The sequence below is a fragment of the Schistocerca cancellata genome, chromosome 8 (genome assembly GCF_023864275.1).
Source record: "Schistocerca cancellata isolate TAMUIC-IGC-003103 chromosome 8, iqSchCanc2.1, whole genome shotgun sequence".
Lineage (NCBI taxonomy): Eukaryota > Metazoa > Arthropoda > Insecta > Orthoptera > Acrididae > Schistocerca > Schistocerca cancellata.
This window is the reverse complement of record NC_064633.1, coordinates 141,553,178-141,580,571: the sequence shown is the minus strand read 5'-3', so window position 1 is coordinate 141,580,571 and position 27,394 is coordinate 141,553,178. Positions and strand designations below refer to the sequence as shown.

The window sequence follows — 27,394 nt, the reverse complement described above, 5'->3', positions numbered from 1 at the left end:
CTGAGTCACTAGGAAGTGAGTGAAACGGTAGAGAGCGAGTCATTCAGTGAGACTGCTGTCATGTTCAGTTTGCTTTTTGTGAATAAATGATAAAGAAAATGAGTTGTCTGAAGACTTTTCATTAATTTAAATCTTTGCAATCAGATAAGAGTAGGAAAAAACCTAAGAATTATCTCAGTTCTTCTGCAACAAATGTAAATAATATTTAAATATGAACAATAAACTTTGACACTTCTGATTCAACTAGAAAAGAAACCAAGTATTTGGGTAACTTTCCCTGCTTCAAAACTCAGTTTATAATTTTGCAAGAATGTGGATATTACAAACAATATTTTTAAATCGAAATTCTGACTTAATACTCATCAATATTCTATCTACATCTATACTCCGCGAGCCACCTTACGGTGTGTGGCAGAGGGTACTTATTGTACCACTATCTGATCCCCCCTTCCCTGTTCCATTCACGAATTGTGTGTGGGAAGAACGACTGCTTGTAAGTCTCCGTATCTGCTCTAATTTCTTGGATCTTTTCGTTGTGATCATTACGCGAGATATATGTGGGCAGTAGTAATATGTTGCCCATCTCTTCCCGGAATGTGCTCTCTCGTAATTTCGATAATAAACCTCTCCGTATTGCGTAACGCCTTTCTTGAAGTGTCCGCCACTGGAGCTTGTTCAGCATCTCCGTAACGCTCTCGCGCTGACTAAATGTCCCCATGACGAATCGCGCTGCTTTTCGCTGGATCATGTCTATCTCTTCTATTAATCCAACCTGGTAAGGGTCCCATACTGATGAGCAATACTCAAGAATCGGACGAACAAGCGTTTTGTAAGCTACTTCTTTCGTCGATGTGTCACATTTTCTTAGAATTCTTCCTATGAATCTCAACTTGGCACCTGCTTTTCCCACTATTTGTTTTATGTGATCATTCCACTTCAGATCGCTCCGGATAGTAACTCCTAAGTATTTTACGGTCGTTACCGCTTCCAATGATTTACCACCTATGGCATAATCGTACTGGAATGGATTTCTGCCCCTATGTATGCGCATTATATTACATTTATCTACATTTAGGGAAAGCTGCCAGCTGTCGCACCATGCATTAATCCTCTGCAGGTCTTCCTGGAGTACGTACGAGTCTTCTGATGTTGCTACTTTCTTGTAGACAACCGTGTCATCTGCAAATAGCCTCACGGAGCTACCGATGTTGTCAACTAAGTCATTTATGTATATTGTAAACAATAAAGGTCCTATCACGCTTCCTTGCAGTACTCCCGAAATTACCTCTACATCTGCAGATTTTGAACCGTTAAGAATGACATGTTGTGTTCTTTCTTCTAGGAAATCCTGAATCCAATCACAAACCTGGTCCGATATTCCATAAGCTCGTATTTTTTTCACTAAACGTAAGTGTGGAACCGTATCAAATGCCTTCCTGAAGTCCAGGAATACGGCATCAATCTGCTCGCCAGTGTCTACGGCACTGTGAATTTCTTGGGCAAATAGGGCGAGCCGAGTTTCACATGATCTCTGTTTGCGGAATCCATGTTGGTTATGATGAAGGAGATTTGTATTATCTAAGAACGTCATAATACGAGAACACAAAACATGTTCCATTATTCTACAACAGATTGACGTAAGCGAAATAGGCCTATAATTATTCGCATCTGATTTATGACCCTTCTTGAAAATGGGAACGACCTGCGCTTTCTTCCAGTCGCTAGGTACTTTACGTTCTTCCAGCGATCTACGATAAATTGCTGATAGAAAGGGGGCAAGTTCTTTAGCATAATCACTGTAGAATCTTAAGGGTATCTCGTCTGGTCCGGATGCTTTTCCGCTACTAAGTGATAGCAGTTGTTTTTCAATTCTGATATCGTTTATTTCAATATTTTCCATTTTGGCGTCCGTGCGACGGCTGAAGTCAGGGACCGTGTTACGATTTTCCGCAGTGAAACAGTTTCGGAACACTGAATTCAGTATTTCTGCCTTTCTTCGGTCGTCCTCTGTTTCGGTGCCATCGTGGTCAACGAGTGACTGAATAGGGGATTTAGATCCGCTTACCGATTTTACATATGACCAAAACTTTTTAGGGTTCTTGTTTAGATTGTTTGCCAATGTTTTATGTTCGAATTCGTTGAATGCTTCTCTCATTGCTCTCTTTACGCTCTTTTTCACTTCGTTCAGCTTTTCCTTATCAGCTATGATTCGACTACTCTTAAACCTATGATGAAGCTTTCTTTGTTTCCGTAGTACCTTTCGTACATGATTGTTATACCACGGTGGATCTTTCCCCTCGCTTTGGACCTTAGTCGGTACGAACTTATCTAAGGCGTACTGGACGATGTTTCTGAATTTTTTCCATTTTTGTTCCACATCCTCTTCCTCAGAAATGAACGTTTGATGGTGGTCACTCAGATATTCTGCGATTTGTGCCCTATCACTCTTGTTAAGCAAATATATTTTCCTTCCTTTCTTGGCATTTCTTATTACACTTGTAGTCATTGATGCAACCACTGACTTATGATCACTGATACCCTCTTCTACATTCACGGAGTCGAAAAGTTCCGGTCTATTTGTTGCTATGAGGTCTAAAACGTTAGCTTCACGAGTTGGTTCTCTAACTATCTGCTCGAAGTAATTCTCGGACAAGGCAGTCAGGATAATGTCACAAGAGTCTCTGTCCCTGGCTCCAGTTCTGATTGTGTGACTATCCCATTCTATACCTGGTAGATTGAAGTCTCCCCCTATTACAATAGTATGATCACGAAACTTCTTCACGACGTTCTGCAGGTTCTCTCTGAGGCGCTCAACTACTACGGTTGCTGATGCAGGTGCTCTATAGAAGCATCCGACTATCATATCTGACCCACCTTTGATACTTAGCTTAACCCAGATTATTTCACATTCGCATTCGCTAATAACTTCACTGGATATTATTGAATTCTTTACTGCTATAAATACTCCTCCACCATTGGCGTTTATCCTATCCTTGCGGTATATATTCCATTCTGTGTCTAGGATTTCGTTACTGTTCACTTCCGGTTTTAACCAACTTTCCGTTCCTAATACTATATGCGCACTATTTCCTTCAATAAGAGATACTAATTCAGGAACCTTGCCCTGGATACTCCTGCAGTTTACCAATATTACGTTAACTTTTCCTGTTTTTGGTCTCTGAGGACGGACGTTCTTTATCAACGATGATAATGTCCTCTCTGGTAAGCCGTCAGGTATTTTATCGTTTCGCCCAAGGGGGGGTCCCTCTAACCTAAAAAACCCCCGTGTGCACGCCACACGTACTCTGCTACCCTAGTAGCTGCTTCCGGTGTGTAGTGCACGCCTGACCTGTCTAGGGGGCCCCTACAGTTCTCCACCCAATAACGGAGGTCGATGAATTTGCAACCATTATAGTCGCAGAGTCGTCTGAGCCTCTGGTTTAGACCCTCCACACGGCTCCAAACCAGAGGACCGCGATCGACTCTGGGCACTATGCTGCAGATATTAAGCTCAGCTTGCACTCTGCGTGCGATGCTGGTTGTCTTCACCAAATCAGCCAGCCGCCGGAAGGAACCAAGGATGGCCTCAGAACCCAAGCGGCATATTGTGAGTAGGAGTGTTATAACCTGTTAATCTTACATGCATGACAACCTTAAATATATAGATACATGGAAGGGATCTATATTATTAAGCAACTATCCCACAACTCGGAACCAGTTGCAGGTTGCCTACCTAACAGCTACCAGGTAAAAAAATTTAATTTCAGTATTTTGCATGGTTATTGACTGAATTTAAAATGCTGTTGTAATATACTCATGAAGATGTACAATCCTAATGTCAAAAGTTCAACACAATAAGACATGTATTACAGTCAGAAACTGAACATGTGTGACTTCGGGCAGCGCGACTGACTGAGCACACATACATGAACTTCATTCATCCAGTAATTGAGAGTGAGAGCACTTAGCAACTTCCAACAGTCTTTACACATAATTTCAAACCTTTATAAAAAATGCTCATTAACATCCCTACAAATTGATGAAAGGAAGAAAGTTTATCATTTTTGCTGTTGATGCAATCAAACTTCAGCATCAGGAATGACATTTTAATTTATTACTTCTTTGTTACTAACTCTATTCACAACACAGTTTGCCAACAGTATAAACATATACCACTCAATGTACCTGCAAATCTTCAAGAGAAAAGATGTCATAAACGTAGAGATGCATGGAAAACTATCTTTTGCTTAAAATGGAGGACAAATTACCAACACAATATTCATCCAGTGCTTCATACTTTGAGGACTTAACAACTCCCGATAAGCTTTAAGCACAATTTCAAACCTTTTCTAAACTTTTTCTTGCTTTCACACCTATCATCAAATATTTGACTCCTTGACTCATTTTTAAAGTAATCAGATGTTTGGAGCTGTTTTATATGTGGGTATCTGGTAGAATACTAAGTCCTAATAAATAATGGTTGCACAATTTTCTATAATTATACAATCTGTTTCTGTCCAGTAAGTTTTTATACCGGCAGGCAAATTTCCCAAGAATGTGATGTACTATATTAATAAAGAATTGTGTGAGCCAAATATAATAATAATAATAATAATAATAATAACAAGGTCAGCGTCACGTTCCATTTTTAACCAGACCTAAGGTCTGAGAAAGGGAATAATAATAATAATAATAATAATAATAAACCCCGTGGAGGCCCGGGAAAAGAATAGGCCTCCGGTATGTTCTGACAGTCGTAAAAGAACAAACCACTAAAAGGGCTAACCCCCCTTTTAGTGTGATTAGTTGGTTCAGGACAGAACTAAAGCAGCCTCGGACAAGCGCCGTCATGGTCGGGGAAGACACTTGAACCCTATACCCGCCCACAATGGTAACGACACTGCTAGCCAGCTGGAAAATGATTTAAATCCAAATAGAGGTGTTTTGCAGGATATGCTTCCTGCAACCACCCTAGAAGGAAAACAAAGTCAGAGGATGAGATGGTCAGATGAAGTTAATCGACACCTCATGTTCTGTTATTACCAAGCAACAAACCTAGGAACCAACACTACTGGATACATATCACAAGTATACACAACATTTATTACCAGACACCCAGAATTAAAATTTTTAACAGAACAACGACTAGCTGATCAAATCCGTGTAATAATCAAAAATAACAGGATACCCCAGTCAGAATTAGAAAACATCAAACAACAAGTACAACAAATATTGGAACAAAATAATGTGCAATCAGAAGAAGAAGAAGAAAATACAGTAATGGACTCAAACAATCCAGAACAAACAAAGGACAACACGCATCAGTTGAACAATCAGAGGAAAACGAAATCTTAAGACAGCCACCACAATATGCACAAATAGAACACGAAGTGACACACATGTTAGATATAGAAGAAAAATTTCAGCTGACATATATAGAATAAAAAGACACAAATACAGACATTAGACCATTCTTGCATAGACCGCCAAATAACCCACAAGTCGAAACAACAATAAAAACTATCAACACAATCATCCACAACAAAAAAAATGAAAACACAACTATGGAAGAGTTATAACTACTGGTTTATATAGGAGCACTCACTACACTAAATATACACACTAGTCAGAGATCAGAATCAACCAACACACAGAAGAAACCCACAAAACCAGCAAGGCAACACAGGCTACAGATCAGAATAGAAAAACTGAGAAAAGACATCGAACAGCTAACACAATTGATAAGAAATGAAATATCAGACAAAAAACGAAAAATGTTAGGTAAAATCTCACAATAAGAAGCGATAGAGCAATTAGATGAAAAGAAACAGAAATTACAAGCATTAGCGAAACGACTTAGAAGATATAAAAAAAAGTGAAAATAGAAGGAAACAAAACCAAACAGTCAACACAAACCAAAAGAAATTTTACCAAACAATACATAACACACACATTAAAATAGACAATCCACCAAACATAACAGACATGCACAGTGGATACAAGCAGAAACACGCACATGCAAGATGATACCACAAATGCCTGAAGTGATAATTTTTCAAGATGAAGTCACCCAAGCAATTAATTCTACTCACTATTGGAAAGCCCCTGGAAAAGATAAAATAGCAAATTTCTGGCTAAAGAAGTTCACCTCAACACATTCACATGTAACTAAATTATTTAACAGCTACATTGCAGACCCATACACATTCCCTGATACACTTACACATGGAATAACATATCTGAAACCTAAAGATCAAGCAGACACAGAAAGCCCAGCTAAATATCGCCCCATAACATGCCTACCAACAATATACAAAATATTAACTTCAGTCATTACACAGAAATTAATGACACATACAACACAGAACAAAATTATAAATAAAGAACAAAAAGGCTGTTGCAAAGGAGCACGAGGATGTAACGAGCAACTGATAATAGATGCAGAGGTGACATATCAAGATAAAACTGAACAAAAGTCACTACACTATGCATACATTGATTACCAAAAAGCTTTTGATAGTGTACCCCACTCATGGTTACTACAAATATTGGAAATATACAAAGAATATCCTAAGTTGATACAGTTCCTAAACATAGTAATGAAAAATTGGAAAACCACACTTAATATCCAAACAAATTCAAATAATATCACATCACAGCCAATACAGATTAAGCGTGGAATATACCAAGGAGACTCATCAAGTCCTTTCTGGTTCTGCCTTGCTCTGAACCCACTATCCAACATGCTAAATAATACAAATCATGGATACAATATTACTGGCACATACCCACACAAAATCACACATTTGCTATACATGGATAAAACTACTGGCAGCAACAAATCAACAACTCAACCAATTACTAAAGATAACTGAAGTATTCAACAATGATATAAATATGGCTTTTGGAACAGACAAATGTAAGAAAAATAGCATAGTCAAGGGAAAACATGCTAAACAAGAAGATTACATATTGGATAACCACAGTGACTGCATAGAAGCAATGGAAAAAACAGATGCCTATAAATATCTAGGATACAGACAAAGAATAGGAATAGATCATACAAATATTAAAGAAGAACTAAAAGAAAAATATAGGCAAAGACTAACAAAAATACTGAAAACAGAATTGACAGCAAGAAACAAGACAAAAGCTATAAATACTTATGCTATACCAATATTGACCTACTCATTTGGGGTAGTGAAATGGAGTAACACAGACCTAGAAGCACTCAATACACTTATACGATCACAATGCCACAAATACAGAATACATCACATACATTCAGCAACAGAAAGATTCACATTAAGCAGAAAGGAAGGAGGAAGGGGATTTATCGACATAAAAACATACATTATGGACAGATACACAATTTAAAAAAATTCTTTATAGAAAGAGCAGAAACTAGCAAAATACACAAAGCAATCACTCATATAAATACATCGGCTACACCATTGCAATTTCATAACCACTTCTACAATCCTTTAGATCACATAACATCAACAGATACGAAGAAAGTAAATTGGAAAAAGAAAATACTACATGGCAAGCACCCGTATCATATAAAACGGCCACACATCGATCAAGACGCATCCAACACATGGCTAAGAAAAGGCAATATATACAGTGAGACGGAAGGATTCACGATTGCAATACAGGATCAAACAATAAACACCAGATATTACAGCAAGTATATTATTAAAGAGCCCAATACCACAATAGATAAATGCAGACTTTGCAAACAACAAATAGAAACAGTTGATCACATCACAAGCGGATGTACAATACTACCAAATACAGAATACACCAGAAGATATGACAATGTAGCAAAAATAATACATCAACAGCTTGCCTTACAACATAAACTTATAAAACAACATGTTCCCACATACAAGTATGCACCACAAAATGTACTGGAGAATGATGAATACAAATTATACTGGAACAGAACCATTATAACAGATAAAACACCACCATTTAACAAACCTGACATCATACTCACCAATAAAAAGAAAAAATTAACACAACTAATCCAAATATCCATACCCAATACAACAAATATACATAAGAAAACAGGAGAACAAATTGAAAAATACATACAACTGGCTGAGGAAGTCAAGGACATGTGGCATCAGGATAAAGTTGACATTATACCAATTATACTATCAACTACAGGAGTCATACCACACAATATCCACCAGTACATCAACGCAATACAGCTACATCCAAACTTATATATGCAAGTACAGAAATCTGTAATTATTGATACATGTTCAATTACTCGAAAGTTCCTAAATGCAATGTAACATATACCGTAGAGTTAAAAGGAAGTCATGCTTGATCAAGGTCCGCTCCACTGTCCATTTTTGACCAGACATAACGTCTGAGAATAGAAAGAAATGATAATAATAATAATTTGTGGGGCTTAATGTCTTGGTCCAATTCTTTCAATTGGATACCACTTTGATGACTTGCGTGTTCCTAACCTACTCCAGTTATCCAACCAGGGAAAAGCGGACCTACAGTTTAACAAGTAATGTGAATCATGTTCCGTTTCTGGTGACTCCCACATCGTTGAGAGGTGAAAGACAAATTAAAATACAGACTGAACAGGATATGGTCCCATGACCTTTCTGTTTCCAAGCATGCACTTGACCACTAGACAGCCAGACAGCAAAATATAATGAATGGATGAATGTAAAAGAACATTAATCACTGCATTTAGGCAGATCAAGAGTGGTATGTGTTAACTTTACTTTGCTTAACAGTTCTATGATGCATTTATTAATTACTGACACGTTGCCACATGTCATTTTCTCTTGGGAATTTCAATAACTGGTAGTGTACATTTGTCAGATTATTGCTAAAATAATTTATATTAAGTCACATGTGCACAAAACATTTGAATTATGGTATCACATTTTCCAAGATTTAGCCATATAATATCTTCATTTTGAAGAAAACAACTGTTTTTAGCTCCAGATTACAAACTACACCAAAAGAGAATCAGTTTGCTGACCTTTAATCACTAACATATTTATCATTATGTTCATAATTTTTATTTTATGGTCACTTAAATTCCACAGACTCCAAATTCATTATTAATGTGAGCATTCTGCATTAATTGCCAGACTTTTCACCTGGGAGTCAATTATCCATAAATAATAAATACATTTATCAACTGCCATTTATCAGTGTTTTTGTAATCTTTCACATTACTTCTTTGTTACATTTGTTTGTTTTTTTCTAGGAAAGCATACAGTATGATATAGGGATGAGCTAAACTATACATTATATATCAGTAATAGCTTATAATGTTCCAGTTCCAACTAACCAATAGTTCTAGATGTCTCGCTAGATGGACTACTACTGAAATTAAAAATGCATGCCCCAAATAAGAAACTGACAATTCTTGTGGGAGATATGTTAACTGTTACTTCAAGGACAGTGCTAGACAAAAACAGAGTACGTGATTTACCACAAAAAATGAGCTTCCCAAGGATCAGTCCTAGCACTCTTGCTCTTCAGCCTCTACACCAGTGACATTCCAAACACTGCTAGCAAAATGTCTTGCTATGCAGATGACATAGCCGTAGGCATGCAAAACAGCACACTAGAGGAAGGAAAAACTATATTGTCTAGATACTTAGAAACCCATTACCTGAATCTATGCTACAGTGTGGCATCACAATACTCATACAAGGAAACTAGACATTCATCTGAATGAGTCTATGAAAATTATTATGCTTGCACTAAAACCCACACCAATCCCTTGACAGCACACTGCCAGAAACATTCCATCGTCTGAATTGCGATGCCTGAAAGCAACCAATTGAGACTGGAGGAAGCTGCATCACCTGAACTACCGCCAAGACCTTCCAATTCTTACAGTCTTAAACGACCCTCATCCAGATCACTTGATATCACACTATGTACTGTGGCATAATGGAAGACACAACAAGAAGTTTGACAGCAAAAAGAGTGGTGTAAGGCAACTTGAATGTTGCAACAATAAAACATCAAGTGTTCAAGAAACATCTGCCAGCCTACCAGTATTTGACCTGAAGATAAGTGAGTAGATGAGACTGAACAAGATAAAGAGCCTGGTGCAATGCTATAATGCACAAGTGGGGACTCCCAAACTCTACAGCCTGCAATTGTGGGGTCCAAGAACAAATCATTCAGCATATTGTCAAACACTGTCCTCTGAGAAAGTATCAGGAGCATTCATTCAGTGACTGCTCCCTCTGTTATCAACTATCATCATTCACTTAATGTTGAACTCTGATTAAATGCATCTATTTTAATTCAGCCCTAATCTTATAGCTAAATGTTCTCCTTGTTACTAGTATTAAATTATTAATTTTCAGAATTTAAACATATTAGTTTTGTGTCTAAATTCTTAACTGTATGATTACAAATGACATGTATTTCTTCATATAAAATAAATATAAAATAAATAAATAGTTACAGAAATATATTAATTATTTACTAGGTCTGCTAGAGGCTGTAGAATTACACTGAAACCAGCAAAATAGTTTGAACTACTGTAGAAATGTTTTCTAAGTATTTTATATGGTTCATTCTCAATTTTCATTTATTTAAGCTTCAGAACAGAGTATTCATATACCTTATGACAGAGCTAGAATGTCTTTGTTTATTATCACTACAGTTTTTAATCCCTCAGTTTCTTTTTCTTTTGAGACATTCAAGCATATAACAAGCAGAGTTCCACTTTGTTGCGATACACTGAATGAGCATTTTGGACTTAATCCTAGGCTTTTCTGAGCTGTTTTTCCACACACTACTTGTAGTAAGCACCTGATGTTTTTATGTTTTCTGTCAACAGTTCCACTTTTTCAGTGCATCACCTGAGTTCATTTACTACTGCATTTTTCATGTTTGCCACATCATCAGTGATTACAGCCAAAATCTTATCTCAAAGACTGAACTACTAGTAATAAACTCTCTCTCTCTCTCTCTCTCTCTCTCTCTCTCTCTCTCTCTCTCTCTCTCTCCCCTCCCCCTCTCTCTTTCATACCACATGAACACTTGTATGAGAATCCTCCATTTATGAACACTGTAGCAATACTCACTGGAGTTGAAAATCCTATGTTATTAAATGTGTTGTCACAGCTACATAGCTTTCAAGCAGTTTCTTTCAGTTGTAATAAGGAGTTCTTGTGCAGCATCTATGCAATTTTTGTGTTCTGCTGCTGGAAGCATACTTTTGCCTTTCTTTTTGGCAAACAATGTACTGGATTCAAACCTTTGACAATAGCAATAAAACCTTTGTCTTCAATAACTGAGAAAGACTGAAAATTTTCAATGGATAACTTGAAAGGAGATTAGCTAGTTTCTTTCTCGGTGTTTTGCACCTAACACCCCCCCCCCCCCCCCAAATGAAGTCACTAAGAGGGTTTGCCAGACTTTCATATTGCCTTTATAATTTGAATTTTTGAGGAATATGCCATAGGTTCATGTGTTATAATCAACACTGTGTGCAGATTAACTTTATAGCTGTTGATTATCTTTTCCATTGCCATCATCAATATTGTCATAAACAGCACTTCATTTAGTTGATGATGAAAGCAGAACACTTTGCCACTGAAATGATAACCTTATTGTTGGATGTTTCATTCTGTAATTTTCTCAGGTTACTCACAGTTGTTTTGAAACATAATGTTTGACTACAAATACCACACTGTGCTATTATTTTACTGGCAGGTCTCAGAGAAAAATTTCCTCATAAATAACCAGGTTTTTATATTTTATTCATTGTTGACAACTGCATGCAACTGAATATGAAATTTCTATACTTCAGTTTCCTACAGTATGTCATGTCTGCATAATATAACAGCAAAGGAAGGTCATGAATGCACAATACCCTTGTAGCTGTAAATGAGTCATGGATTTCAGGTTGGAAGTGCAGTGGAATGACTCTGAATTCTACAGTTGGGTCTCCCCCATTAAATGTTATACTGAAGGAACAAAAATGTTCCACTCAGGAGTTTATACCATGCCCCTGTATACTTATTAATGAAATCATGACTGCATCCTGGAATGATAATGAAATGTTCCAACAGAACAAATATGTTACAGGTGTGCAAATAATATCTCGACCATATGTCGATATCTGTGCATAATCAGTTGCAAGTTAAAAAGTACCATATAACTTATTATAACAACAAGGCATCAGTGGTACTGATTTCTTTAAAATTACTGAAATTTTATGAGCAAGAAGATAACTAGTTTTATCATTACCATCCAAAACCAAGTGACGATAGAAACTCACTTCTGTTGGTGAATCTTAACCTATTAAGAATTTAACTGGGTTCAGCAAAGAATGTATTATTTGCTTGACATATACAATTCAGTAGCACTGTTATTTTAATACTTATATTAAATATTACCAAAACCTTCTACGACTATAAAAAATTATGACAAAAGATACTAAAAGTATGCAAAAAATGTAGAACAACAGACAGAACACACAGGCATGTCAGTAATTATAGCTCACTTCCTTAATATGTGCGGATCTTCTAACCATATGTACATGAGACAAACACAAACAAACACTTACCTTTATTTTGGAAAGTAAACTTATAAGCTTCAATATCTTCTTCAGTTATACCACCCGTCTCAACTGAACCATCATCTATAAATACTTTGGTGAAATTTTCCAGATCAAAAGATGAAGCAAACATCTCTGGAAGGTAAGGCATTTGGAAGAAAAATATGTACCTGTAAAAGAATAGAAAAAAATATATTTCAGAAAAAACTTCTTCTCCAAAATTTCCAATGATGCCTTGAATATTAAAAGATGATAAAAGAAGAAGATGAACATACCATGATTTAAAAAACTGTTTAAGTGAATTGAAGAATCCTTTTGGAAATCCAGTATCCATGATTATATATTTTTCAACCTTTTCTGGGTGTTTTAGCAAAAAGTACCATGCTACCATGCCACCCCAATCATGGGCAACAAGAGTAATCTTTTGTTTTCCTAGAAATAAAAAAAGAGAACATAATATTGTGAAATTAAAAATACAGGAACAGTGACGTAAATAATAACGATACTAACAAGTGAGAGAGTCATAAATCTTCAAAATATAGAAAATATTGTACTATAACACATCATATACAGAAGAATGCTGAAGATTAGATGGGTAGATCACATAACTAATGAGGAGATACTGAACAGAGGAAGAGGAGTTTGTGGCACAACTTGACTAGAAGAAGGGATCGGTTGGTAGGACATGTTCTGAGGCATCAAGGGATCACCAATTTAGTACTGGAGGGCAGCGTGGAGGGTAAAAATCATAGAGGGAGACCAAGAGATGAATACACTAAGCAGATTCAGAAGGATGTAGGCTACAGTAGGTACTGGGAGATGAAGAGGCTTGCACAGGATAGAGTAGCATGGAGAGCTGCATCAAACCAGTCTCAGGACTGAAGACCACAACAACAACAACAACAACACAATACATCATAATCACAGGTATTTATAGAAAGAGCTGAAGAAATACAAAAACAACAGTTGCTTAGAGACTGACTGTCTTATTCTTTGCACAACAAAAACATATTCTCCCTGAAAGAAGCTGCACAAATATCCAGTCAGCTCTTGATAACATTACAAAGTTGTACCGAGAAGATGGTATCAGTGTTTCATCTCAACAACAAGATTGTCAACAAAGAGTTCGTGGTCCACCTTGAAGGAAGATTTCTCAGACATTACAGAAACCCAAAATGAGAACAGCTGCCAAAGTCAAAACACAAAACAGCATCCTCCAGAAACTCTGTGGCACATTGTGGGGATAAACTGGATCAACACTGCTACTTCAGTTCTGGAATTAGCTTACCTTGTTATGGAACACTGTTCACCAGCCTATATGAAGAGCGTTCACAGAAAGCTTGTTGATACACAGCTCATCCTTACCACACATCTTAAAACTGGTATCATCAGACCTACAAATACTTTTTGTTACTCATACTCAACCACATATCAGCTCCACCTCTGCAGTGGGAAAGTGCAACTGTACAGGAGTACAATAAATTACAGAAAAATCCTAATCCTCCTGTTCATGCAGACATCCCAAGCATCAGCAAATGTAGGTTTTGCTGTCATAATCCATCCTTGGAAACAGAAAGAATGTTAATTGAAAATGGCTTTAATACCAGTGTCACCTGGTTTGAATTGCCACTCCAGATGTGGTCGGTTCTTAACTGAATAAGAACCAACACTGGAAGGTGTGCTGACTCTTTGCACCAGTGGAAGAAAATAACTTCATCATGTTGCAAATGTGGCACTCAAAGCAGACTGTTCACCGGATAGTTCAAGAATATCCTCAGAAAGCTTTCCCTAGCAATCCAACAGAGTTCCTGGTGATGAGAGAGTGATAACTACACTATATTCATGGCTTCAATATTAGTTGGTAATTTGAGCTAATTGTAATATTATTTTTTGTGATACAACAATATGCTAAATAAATAACATAAATAAGAGGTACAAAGATTGGCAACTTGTTTAAATATTCAGAAATGTAAAATTATGCATTACACAAAATGAAAAACATAATATCTTATGACTATAACATCAATGAGTTACAGCTGGTATCGATCAGCTCATACAAATACCTTGGTGTAAAGATCAGTAGGGAGATGAAATGGAATGATCACTTTGGGAAAAATGAAATAGAATGATCACACAGACTGAGTCATGGAAAAAGCAGGTGGTAGACCTTGGTGTACTGGTAGAATATTAGAAAATTGCCATCAATCTACAAAGGAGATAGATTACAAACCACTCATGCAATCCATATATAATTGCTCAGTTGTGTGTGACTTACATCACATACAACTAACAGGGGATATTGAATGTATATAAAGGTAAGCATGAATGGTATCATATTTGTTTGGCCTATGGGAGAGTGTCGCAGAGATGCTGCAGCAACTGAAATGGCAGACTCTTGAAAATAAAGAAACCCTATTCTGATAAAGCCTACTGCAAAGTTTCAAGATTTGGCTTTAAATGATGACTCTAGGAATTTACTACAACCCCCATAGTGAGTGTGTGGACAGGGCTACATTAACAACAGTGTGCACAGAGACATTGAAACATTATTTCTGTGCTCCATATGTGAATGAAATGGGAAAAATCTCTACTAACAGGTACAATGGGACATATTCTCTGCTGCACACTTCACAGTGGTTTGCAGGAGTGTAGATGCAGAACCAATAAATCTCAAGAAAAATATATATTAATTTTTCCAAAGTCCTTCTTAAAAGTTCATTTGATTGAAGATATGTACTACTCCTTTGTTGGGCATTTATTTTGAACCAGAACCAGAGACATCTTTACAGCACTCACAATGTGAATAGTCATTAACCCATTGTTAATAAAACTACCATCTTGTTGGATACTGTATCTGCTTACATAAGTAGCATTAAAATTAATTTTATGCCAGCCATAGTAGCTATTCTTGGCAAAATCGAGGCAGTGAAATGAATGGAAAACTTAATAATAATGTCTGTCCACTAACTTTTCAGTAGTGTTTTACTTTGCCAATGTACATTTCAAACACAGCTTCAATATCAGCACTTCAATTGCTATCAAAGAACCTTCAATGTAATGTCAAAACAGCAGAAATGCACGTTAGTGTATATTACAGATTTCTACAATGTAGGAAAAGATATATGGACCATTAAGTTGCAGAAAAGCACAATTAAAATACACTTACACATAAACATTTGGCCACAGCCTTTGTCAGAAAAAGAGAAACACACACCATTCATTTACACAAGCAAGCACATCACACACACACACACACACACACACACACACACATGATCACCAACTCTGGTAGCTCAGGCCAGAATGCAACTATCACATGGGATGGAAGTAGAAATCTGGAGGGAGTGGAGGCAGGGAAGGGATAGCAGTGTAGGGGTGGAGGGAGAGAGGAGAGCTGTCTGGCACACTGTGCACGGACTAGAATGCCAACAAGCACAACATCAGGGGGTTGTGGAGTTGGGATTGGAAGCCGCCCCTTGCCACATGGATCATATCTCTGCAGAAGATCCAGGTGCAAGACCTGCCCAATCCACCCATCCAGCACTTCCTATTCCAATCCTTTCACAGATTTATCCTACCCCATCAGGGGCCAGATCATTTAAGAAAGCAGTTCTGCTGCAATCATTGCACAGCTTTTTATATTGGTACGACTACCATCTGTCTGTCCACCAGGATGAATAGCCACCACCAAACTAGCCAGGAGCAAAATAGACCACCCTGTGGCACAACATGCTGCTGAACATAAAATGCTCGATTTCAATGGCTGCTTCATTACCCAAGCCATCTGGATCCTCCATTCCGCTACCAGCTTTTTTTAAGTGTACATATGGGAGTTATCCTTACAATACATTCTCCGCTTCCATAATTACCCCGGCCCCAACCTACAGTAACATACAGTCCCCACATCCTCCACCCAACAGTTTACACCCCCTCTGTCCTATCACTTCCTTGCCATTCTTGTCTCCCAAACTCTATGTTTGTTGCTCTCTGTCCAAGCATTTGTCCATTTTTATATCTTTTTTCCCCATCTCTCTGCCCCACAACCTCCTGATATTGCAACTGTTGGCATTCTAGTCCCTGCACACTCCACAGGACAGTGCTCCTCTCTCCCACCACCCCTACACCAGTATCCCTTCCCCTTCCCTGTCCCTTCCAGAATGCTGCTTCCATCCCATGTGATAGTTGCATTCTGGTCCAAGTTGCTAGAGTTGGTAGTTATGTGTGTGTGAGGTGTGTTTGCTTGTGTGAATGAATGGTATGTGTCTCTCTTTCTGATAAAGGCAGTGACCAAAAGCTTTTTTAACAGTGCCTGTCTGAAACTTAACATGTCATCTTTACGGTAAGTAGCAATATATCTTTCCCTACATTGTAGATATTCCTACCTGTAGTTCCCATTATTACTGGTTTCTGTTCAGTATGACATCATAATGAAGTAACACCCACATATTGTTTACACTGTTACATTAATATATACAGTTTTAAAAGGTGATGCTAATGATTTAAAAGTAGTTGCAATTTGCAATGTTCTTTGAAATGTTTAGTGTTATCTGTGAAAATTGTGGCAACATAATGAAGATCCTCGGATAAAAACTGAAGCCCTGATGATGAAGCTGTATTTGAAAGTGTTCACGAAGTAAAACTGCTACTATAAAGATTTTAATAATTATACAGCTTAATAATAAACTGAAGTTTAAGAAAATCTATTACTCTAGGAATAAATATATCTTGCAGAACCAACTGGAAACTACATTTGTCAATATGAATAGCTCAGATCTTTCATGCTGGAGCAGTAAATGGTGATTCTGCATACACACATGGCATTCTGCAGGCAGTAAAGCTAATAGATTAATTATTTACATTATGAAAGTAAAATGGTCATAGAAGGAAAAAACAAATATCAACATTGTTGAACACGGTAAAAATGTAAAGGATGTATGGCACTGTTGGCTGGGATATACCACAGTGTGGGTTCAACAGCGTAATCAGAAAGGGTTTTCTTCCTCTGGGCACAATGGTCCTCTTCCTTTGCAGGTATATGAGAATAGTGTTAGTTGACCATTTGTAGAGTGTAGATGAGTGTAATGGATGTTTGTATAGTGCAGGGTTATGTGTTGCATGATGATGATGATGGTGATGATGATGATGATGATGATGACGATGATGACGATGATGATACAAGAAAGGAGAAGGTGAAACCTGATGTGAGCACATAGCGTACTCCTTTCAAATAGCACTAACAGGACTGCCAAGCTTAATGTTCCCATCTGACAGAAGATCACTATCAACAGTGTTGCATGCCTTCACTTCATGAGACACTGTGGAAAGATTTGGAATTTAATCAAAATATTGTTGCAAAGACAGGTGATTAGTAACACCTCTCCTCCCCTTGCTGACCAAATACTAGCAGTGAAAATTTCATCCATCACCACAATTTGAACCGGCTTACCTCCAGGTTGAGCACCACCTCATAGGCACGCATCATTGATCTTGGGTATGGAAGTGGGTTGGAATATGGTGATGCAGGAGAAATGGAGGTAAAATTGGAGATGGTTAGCAGATAACTAATCTAAATCTCTTTAGCAAGCACATTACACCTGTTACCAAAACATAAATTTGTCAGTTTAAATAAATGCTGTCCTGGAATACATTAGACCCACCATTACCAATAACTTCAGAACATGAATATAACACCTCACCAAAAATTAGTATCATCCTCCACAAAATCTTCAAATTAAATTATGACATTCTAGTAGTTACAGTCAAATAACAAATCAGTTTAAAAAAGTAAAACCATTCTTGTTCAGTGACTTCTTACATTACTCAGATAACAGCTCATTAATCACTAGAACATATCCTCTGTTGACTAAAGTATGCTGAAATTAAGCTTCTGTACAACAAAGGGAATCAAGATGCATCATATATATTCATTCATTCTCAAAAATTTTAGAAAATGATCATGTATACAGTTTCTTACCCATCTGACACATACACTGACAAAAGCATTACACCCTGAAGGACCAATCTAATATCCAAACTTTGTGGAAATGTTCATCACATAAGCCAGCCAGAGTGGCCAAGCTGTTCTAGGCGCTACAGTCTGGAACTGCACAACCATAACGGTCACAGGTTCAAATCCTGCCTCGGGCATGGATGTGTGTAATGTCCTTCGGTTAGTTAGGTTTAAGTAGTTCTAAGTTCTAGGGGACTGATGACTTCAGAAGTTAAGTCCCATAGTGCTCAGATCCATTTGATCACATAAAGGATATTAAATGATTAAACTTCCGTTCCATTACAAACTGATGTTCATCACAAACATCAGTATGTGGTGTAACCCCCCAAGGCACAAATACACCCCTGTGTTTGTTGTGGCATACATGCAAACAGCCTCTGAATATCATTTTGAAGAATTTCTTGCCATGCCTGAAACACCTGCAGTGACAGTTCATGAAGACTGGCAGCTAGAGGCTGTTATGGAAGTACACATCCTATCATCACATCCTAGACATGCCCTATGGGTGATTTTGTACAAGTTGATCTACACGCACTACCCAAAGAGGCTTGTCCCAGTCATTCACAACAAGAGACCTACATATAGATTGTTCCTCAGAAATAGTGCAAGCTACCTTAAGTCCACATTGCAAATCAAAGTCCAGTCCACGGAGTATTAGAATTCTGATAAGGACAAATGGAGACCAGAATATAAACATCTTAACCAAACTGATGGCATACTCATCATGCATTCCTTGGGTCATAGTACAACTAACTCAGACTGGTCATCGACCAGTTTATAAGCAAGAGTCTGGCATGGTGCCATTGGAGGGCAATCCTAAAGATACCACCTGGGTAATGGTACCATGGTGGTTGACAGTAATGTTGTGCCAGCTACACAGTTTCTATTGGACACTGGGTGGTAACATTACATCCCTTACTCCTCCTCAGCAGCAATCACTTTGGGAGAAAAATACAGGTGGTGCGTCGTCCAGAGGAGCAGTTGTCAGGAGGGACGGCAGTTCTTGTCCATGGGAACGACTGCGAAAGGCTGGGGAAGGGTCAGGTTTGTGGAAGTTGCATGAGTCACCCTGGATCTAAAGGGTCCACTAGGAGTGGAGAAACAGGCAGCTGCTCACCAGGATGGCAGAGGCAAAATTTATTTTGTTGGTCTCACTGAAGTCCATGTGTGGAGGCCATTGTATATATTATGGATCTGTGATCAACAGAAATCATCCCACAGCTCCAGGTTGAGAGGCATCTGAACTTGTGGGACCACACTTTGGATGCACACCTAGTAGGAAGAGGCCTCGACAATGACATGTGCTGGGTGCAACACATCTGAGTGGGTGTGCGGAAGGTAGTCACATGAAACCACTTTGCCAGCCAGTGACTTTCGATCTGGGTAGTCATAAGTGCAGTGTTGGACAGCATTTCCTTGCAAGTGGCAGCTGTGACATAATCTTCTGTCTGTTTGAGTTTATTGCCTGACAGATTGAACCCCAACCCTGCCCCAGATGATTGCATGAAAAAACACTTATGCAGGTTGCATTTTAGTCCTTTTGCCGACAGCCTGTGGAGCAGGAGCTCTGGTAGTGGCAGTATGCCACACAGTTTGGAATATCTTGTAGTGACTGAGCAATTAAAAATTGTAGTATGGCAGGGACTGAACAGATTTCAAAAGGCATTTAATGGCATCTGTCATATGGCACACTGACACCTAGGTAACTTCATGATGCAGCATCCTAGGGAGTTTGAAAATATGCCTCTGCAAGATCAATTTTACAAATAAGATGCTGAGGCTTAATCTTGCAAAGATTTAATTCATAAGTTTCCAGTTTAGCTTGGATGCTTATCATTACTTAAAGTTCACCACAAAGTCCTAAAGTTCACCACAAAGTCCTACAATGCTGTTGGGTTTGTGTGACTGTTCCGAGAAACATTGTCCTTTTTGGGCCAAGCTACCATCAGAAAATTTCACATAACTCCTGCAAGATCCCCTTTTAGCCATATGCTGTGTATGTGGCAAAGGAAACAATGCTTAATGGTGAGCAACAGTACTGTTGCTGATGTGACCCATCATTGCTGGTATATTTGTTCACAAAGTTGTCCAGATATATGTGAGGGCTCCACCCAGGATGATGTGTAGAGAGCTGCAACATCATCTTTCATTGCAAACAAACTTTGCGCTGTGTGGGCAGTTTTGTGGGATTGAGCAATTCACATCGCTTTTATTAAAGAAAGATCAGATTTCCTCACTTCTGAGTTATGTGTAAACTGCACTATAATGACCCTGAGTAAAGAGTTCACATAACTATGCCTACACAAAAATTCTTTCTTAACCCTTGTAAGTCAGTCACTTAGTGCGCATAAGCCTTTTTTAGCTGCCAAAATTCTAGCCGGAGTGCAATAACTTGTCCTTTTGTTGAGAAATGTCCCTTTAATTAAGGGAAATATTTAAGATGACTAAAGTTCTGCCAGATTTGTTAATGGCTCCAATTTCTGAATTAGGTGATACAGTTCAGGATTTCCTGACAAGAACGTCACCTGTCTTTGCAATTCAAAAATTTGCCAAAATCACAAAACGTAATTTTGTCAGTGGTAAGAGTGCCAATCTTCAAGTTGTTCATTAAGTGGTGGAAAATCATAATCACAGGTGCTATGGGAGACATTTCTGCTAAATTCACTAGTGCTTGCAATGCCTGTAATATAGCTGTCATCAGCTTCGGATAACCCCGTGCTGTTTGCATTAGTAATGGTTGTAAATGATCCATCATTGAAAACTCACATTACCAGCTAATTACAAAAATGCTGAATATTCAATCTGCATGTGCCATGTATCCAATCCTCATCAGCATTTTTATAAAAGGCAATCTGCACACAAACCATGGGGATCGTACCAGTTTATTCACAACAAAAAATACATACTGGTTATTTCTTGAAAACAGTGCAAGCTATATCAAATCCATATTCTAAAGTAAAGTACATTCCACATCGTATCAGAGTTCCAGCTATAGTAAATAAAGTATGCAATAAAAATGTTTTAGCCAAGCCAAGAGCACACTCCACAGATCACAACCGATTCTGATTCAGAACAGCCCTGGGCCGGCTTATGTGTAGAAATATGGCATTGACTCGCCGGAGGGCACCATGTGGATAATGGTGTCACGATGGTCAACAGTAATGAGTGTCAGCTACTCATTTTCATAGTTATGCCAGGTGGCACCACTACAGATAACAAATTAGGGGACAGGACAGGACAGTCAAGGATCTGTACATTCTTTGAAGCATTTGTGGGAAAGTACTGTGTGGGCTCTTGCATTATCCTACTGGAATGTACTACTTGGTACCATGGTCATGAAAGGTATGATGACAGGGTTGATCACTCTGACCTCACACTGGCAAGCTTCCAGCCTTCCTTCAGCAATTACCAAACCAGTCCTGATGTTAAATCTAAGTGTTCCTCACACCATCTGGCTCATAGCAGATTATTTGAATACATGCTGTAAAGTTATTCTAACATGCCCTTAATAAAATCTAGTTAGTGTACAATTGTTTCATTCAGTCACAGAATTTTTTGGATTGTACAAATGCATAGCTCTTATAAATGTTATATAAAAAAATAAATACAAAACCACAAAATCATGAAGGTCTTAGATTGTGAGAAGGAAAGGAAAGAGGACAGGAGTGGACTTGGGATGAAAATAATAATCACAAAAAGTGTGAAGGCAAGAGACTGGGAATGGAGTAGCCAACAATAGAGGCTATCATAAGTTAAGGAAAGGAGACGTGTGGGAATGAGGGATCAACTGAAGTGACAGATACCACCTCCACAGTACAAGATCTAGTGCTGCAAATAATTGGGGAGAGGGGGTGGGAGATCAAATTGACACAGGGATTCATGGAGCTTTTAAGTCACCAGTGTTTTAGCACAAAACATGTTCAACAACCAGGTAACTTATTTCACTGTTAGCCACAGGTAAGCACTTGTCTTCCATATGGATAGTTCATGTAAGTATGACAACTAGTCACCGTAGTGATATACAGCAGTTGCTGCATACCAGGTAGATGACTTACCCGCTTTCACACAAGATCCTACCTCTGCCAGAATGTGAAATACCTGTGGCAGGATTGCAGTAAGAGGTGTTAGGTGGATGTAATGGACAGGTGCTACACGTGAGTTTGTCCATAGAGTAAGGACCCATGTGGTGGTGCAGATTGGGTGCAGAGGTGCATGCAGATGGACTAGGACTGGACAGGTTGGGTAGCTGATGGAATAAAGGCATTGGGGCTACAGCAGAATCGTCTATCCCTTATATCAGGCCACAGTAAGTCAAAGCCGTGATGAAGGTCATGGTTGAGTTACTCAAAGCATGATTGGTATGAAGGAAGTAAGTGAGGAAAAAACATTAGAGTTCAATGTCTCATAAATAATGAGGATGTTACAGAGTAGTCATTAGTTCAGACTGGAGAAGGAAATTGGCCTTGTACTGTTCTTATTTGCCAAATGTCAATACCAAAAAGTTTATAACACGAGCCTTTATGTGCAGTAGTAGCTGTGAACATGTTGGTGTCGAACAAACAATTGCAGTATCTGTAATAGGTAAAGATGAAGAAGATCCAATTATCAAAAGAATTAACATACTTAAAAATTATGTTAGTATTAGAGCTGATTGCAATACGAACTGAAAGGATATTCTTAAGGGAGTATCTTTTAGATCAAACATAAAAAAGTTCAACCTTCCACGTCCAGAACCTCAATCACTGCCCCAATGTGCTCTGTCCTGAATCATTCAAGAGTAATAGTCTGTCGCTCATTAACAGTGATTATTAGAAGAGGCAGTATAAAAAGAGCAGTTTATCAATTAACAAGTAATAGTATCTGAAAAGACTCTTGACAAGTTATCAGTGTCTTTTGATAACTCCTGCTTTCTGCTGGAGGTGGGATATCCACATATACTAAGGCTGCAGGCAAAGAGCATTTTGATGTGGATTGAGAACAATTATCAAAATGGAGGTTCTGCAATTTTTTGGTAGCTTTGATATGGATAAATGTTTTTAGGGAATCTTCAGACACATGGAGGACAACGTTCAGCTACTTTAATTGCAAATGTTATTTATTTAGACTACCTTCAGCTGTTCAGTTTTACTTCTCTTAAGATGAAATAGAATAGAAAAGCAACTGGAATCACTCAGAGGAAAGTCCACTGGACCTGACGGGATACCAATTCGATTCTACACAGAGTACGCAAAAGAACTTGCCCCCCTTCTAACAGCCGTGTACCGCAAGTCTCTAGAGGAACGGAAGGTTCCAAATGATTGGAAAAGAGCACAGGTAGTCCCAGTCTTCAAGAAGGGTCGTCGAGCAGATGCGCAAAACTATAGACCTATATCTCTGACGTCGATCTGTTGTAGAATTTTAGAACATGTTTTTTGCTCGAGTATCATGTCGTTTTTGGAAACCCAGAATCTACTATGTAGGAATCAACATGGATTCCGGAAACAGCGATCGTGTGAGACCCAACTCGCTTTATTTGTTCATGAGGCCCAGAAAATATTAGATACAGGCTCCCAGGTAGATGCTATTTTTCTTGACTTCCAGAAGGCGTTCGATACAGTTCCGCACTGTCGCCTGATAAACAAAGTAAGAGCCTATGGAATATCAGACCAGCTGTGAGGCTGGATTGAAGAGTTTTTAGCAAACAGAACACAGCATGTTGTTATCAACGGAGAGACGTCTACAGACATTAAAGTAACCTCTGGCGTGCCACAGGGGAGTGTTATGGGACCATTGCTTTTCACAATATATATAAATGACCTAGCAGATAGTGTCGGAAGTTCCATGCGGCTTTTCGCGGATGATGCTGTAGTATACAGAGAAGTTGCAGCATTAGAAAATTGTAGCGAAATGCAGGAAGATCTGCAGCGGATAGGCACTTGATGCAGGGAGTGGCAACTGACCCTTAACATAGACAAATGTAATGTATTGAGAATACATAGAAAGAAGGATCCTTTATTGTATGATTATATGATAGCAGAACAAACACTGGTAGCAGTTACTTCTGTAAAATATCTGGGAGTATGCGTGCGGAACGATTTGAAGTGGAATGATCATATGAAATTAATTGTTGGTAAGGCGGGTACCAGGTTGAGATTCATTGGGAGAGTCCTTAGAAAATGTAGTCCATCAACAAAGGAGGTGGCTTACAAAACACTCGTTCGAGCTATACTTGAGTATTGCGCATCAGTGTGGGATCCGTACCAGATCGGGTTGACGGAGGAGATAGAGAAGATCCAAAGAAGAGCGGCGCGTTTCGTCACAGGGTTATTTGGTAACCGTGATAGCGTTACGGAGATGTTTAACAAACTCAAGTGGCAGACTCTGCAAGAGAGGCGCTCTGCAACGCGGTGTAGCTTGCTCGCCAGGTCGTTCGAGAGGGTGCGTTTCTGGATGAGGTATCGAATATATTGCTTCCTCCTACTTATACCTCCCGAGGAGATCATGAACGTAAAATTAGAGAGATTAGAGCGCACACAGAGGCTTTCAGACAGTCGTTCTTCCCGCGAACCATACGCGACTGGAACAGGAAAGGGAGGTAATGACAGTGGCACGTAAAGTGCCCTCCGCCACACACCGTTGGGTGGCTTGCGGAGTATAAATGTAGAAAAAAAAATCTTTATTTAAAGTTATGCAGGAATAAATCATTTTATGTATCACTGAAAGTAGCTAGATTTACAAGCCAAGTATCAATACATATTACAGCACCCTGTCATAAGGAATTTCACTGTGGGATATAAAAGGCAAAAGCTGGACATCAGTCATTACTATCTGACATGAAATCAACACTGAAATCTTGACACATCTATCCCAAAGCCTCATGGTACTAGAGCAAGGAGCCTGGTATTGGATGAAGTGACAACTGTCATTTGATAATCACAAAACAAGCAAATACCACTTTGAGGGGTACAGTGCATACCGTCAACAGTAAACTTCAATAACAGTGAAGGTTGCAAGACCAGTAGCTCACTATTCAATCTAAGAAAGCAAGTGTTCCTTAGTTCTCTTAACTAATCAGATGCTGCCACATGATCAATGTAGACATTACAGTTATCTCTGAGAAGGTCTTACCATGAATGCACAAAATACTTTTTTCATAATACACAACGACAACAATGATTTCACATTTCACTATTGAACACTGCAATGTTAGAGTGGTATACAACTGCAATTTTCTCATTTGAGAATTCAAAACAGTTCTGATGATGTTTAATGATTCAGTGTACATGAGATGATTCAGAATAACATGATGTGACAACTGAATGTCAAATCAAGACTGAGCTTTGTTAGATGTAAGTTAAGTGTACATGTAGAATTTTCACAAGTTTATGGAGGTTGATTATGATGATCAACTTTCTGCCAACAGAAGGATTGTGAGTCTGTCAGTTGTTTGCTTTTTTTTATTCCAAATGAAATACTTTTCCATTAAGATGCTAATTTACAGATTCTTTTACAGAAAATGAAAAAAGACAAGTGCCTTTGACAAACAATATAGTTTCTTGCAGTTGATAACAGCTGCTGGTCTGCCTCCAGAAGTTGTTTCTCACAGCTGCATCTTTATGGTATTTTGTACTTACTACTTTTTCCATATCCCTGAAAATTCTCCTTTATAATGGACACTACATAAAATTATGTATGAAGAATGAGTGAAACCCTCAAAGTCTTGCTTGGATGTCAAGTCACAGTTTAGTGTGATTTTAAAAACAAGGATGTTGTTATTTTTTCACTTGGGATCAGAAAGTTTCTTAATGCTTTTGACAATATTACTCTGGTAGATGCCTTTTTGTCCAATCACCTAGTTATAGTGTATTCTCTAACATGACAAAATCCAGTTTTGCAGCCATGTTTTGGACAAAAATTTTGATCTGTTACCAAACTGAATATTAGAGCAATTAACTTTTCCATTCATTCTAATTTGGAAAACAACTTCTGCAGACAATAAATATTCCTTGCAAGTGCCCAAAAATGTAACTAGGAGGGAACAGTTGAGCTTCAGTTCCCTCAGCCAGTATTGTAACACTTCCCTATGGACCAACTATTATGTCTTTTCAGCGTGATAATTATTGGCTTTGTCAATATTAGCGGTAGAGTGCAGCCACGTTCCCTTCCTGTGCCCCCAAACCCCCATCTGCTCAGGACAGAATTTCATAACTGGTGTACCTCATCTGTCTGAATTACTGTTATCCCATGTAAAAGTGTGTGCAAGTTTTCTAAATGTTTGGGAACTGTGTAACTGATATGGTATGTGGATGGCAGCCTTTATTCATCTGGTTATATGTGGTAAATACCCTATAATTCACATCCAGACTGGCCAGCACACTGGCCATCATTAATCCACCTGGTGGATTCAATGTGGGACTGGCATATTTTCCCAAATCCTAGAAGAGGCACGTTAATGCATGTAGCCATTTGAGCAAGCCATGGAGCATATCTTATGTCACTTATAATAATGGGGAAAAGAGGAGTTTTGAGGAGTATATGATGTCAAACTAGACATAATTTTCCCTGAAAATATAATTCCTAAAGCAAATGTTTGAAGAACAATCATTGTGTGAATTGACAAAGAAGGAAAATTTAAAGTTACATTGATAATGGGGTATCAGAGCGAGCATGGAGATTAGGGAATGAAATCAATCATGTTCTTTTCAAAAGAACTATTCTTGCAGCTGCCATTCACAGAAACCATGGAAAATCTGTATCTGCATGGCGTTTCTGATTCACTGCAAATGTATCAGAGTTTAAAAACTTAATGATCTTTCTGCACCTTGTATTGG

The 27,394-nt window shown here is 38.3% G+C and overlaps 1 protein-coding gene across 1 annotated transcript in view; it reads right to left on the bottom strand.

Moving 5' to 3' along the window:
- The window catches only part of LOC126094586 (epoxide hydrolase 4-like), a 128,573-nt gene that overhangs the window by 25,993 nt on the left and 75,186 nt on the right, over positions 1-27,394 (bottom strand). Inside the window, exons 4-5 of the mRNA XM_049909051.1 lie at positions 12,850-13,006; positions 12,584-12,744 (exon numbers count right to left, since the gene is read on the bottom strand). Of these exons, the coding sequence (XP_049765008.1) occupies positions 12,584-12,744; positions 12,850-13,006 (318 nt within the window). The remainder of the gene's footprint in view (positions 1-12,583; positions 12,745-12,849; positions 13,007-27,394) is intronic.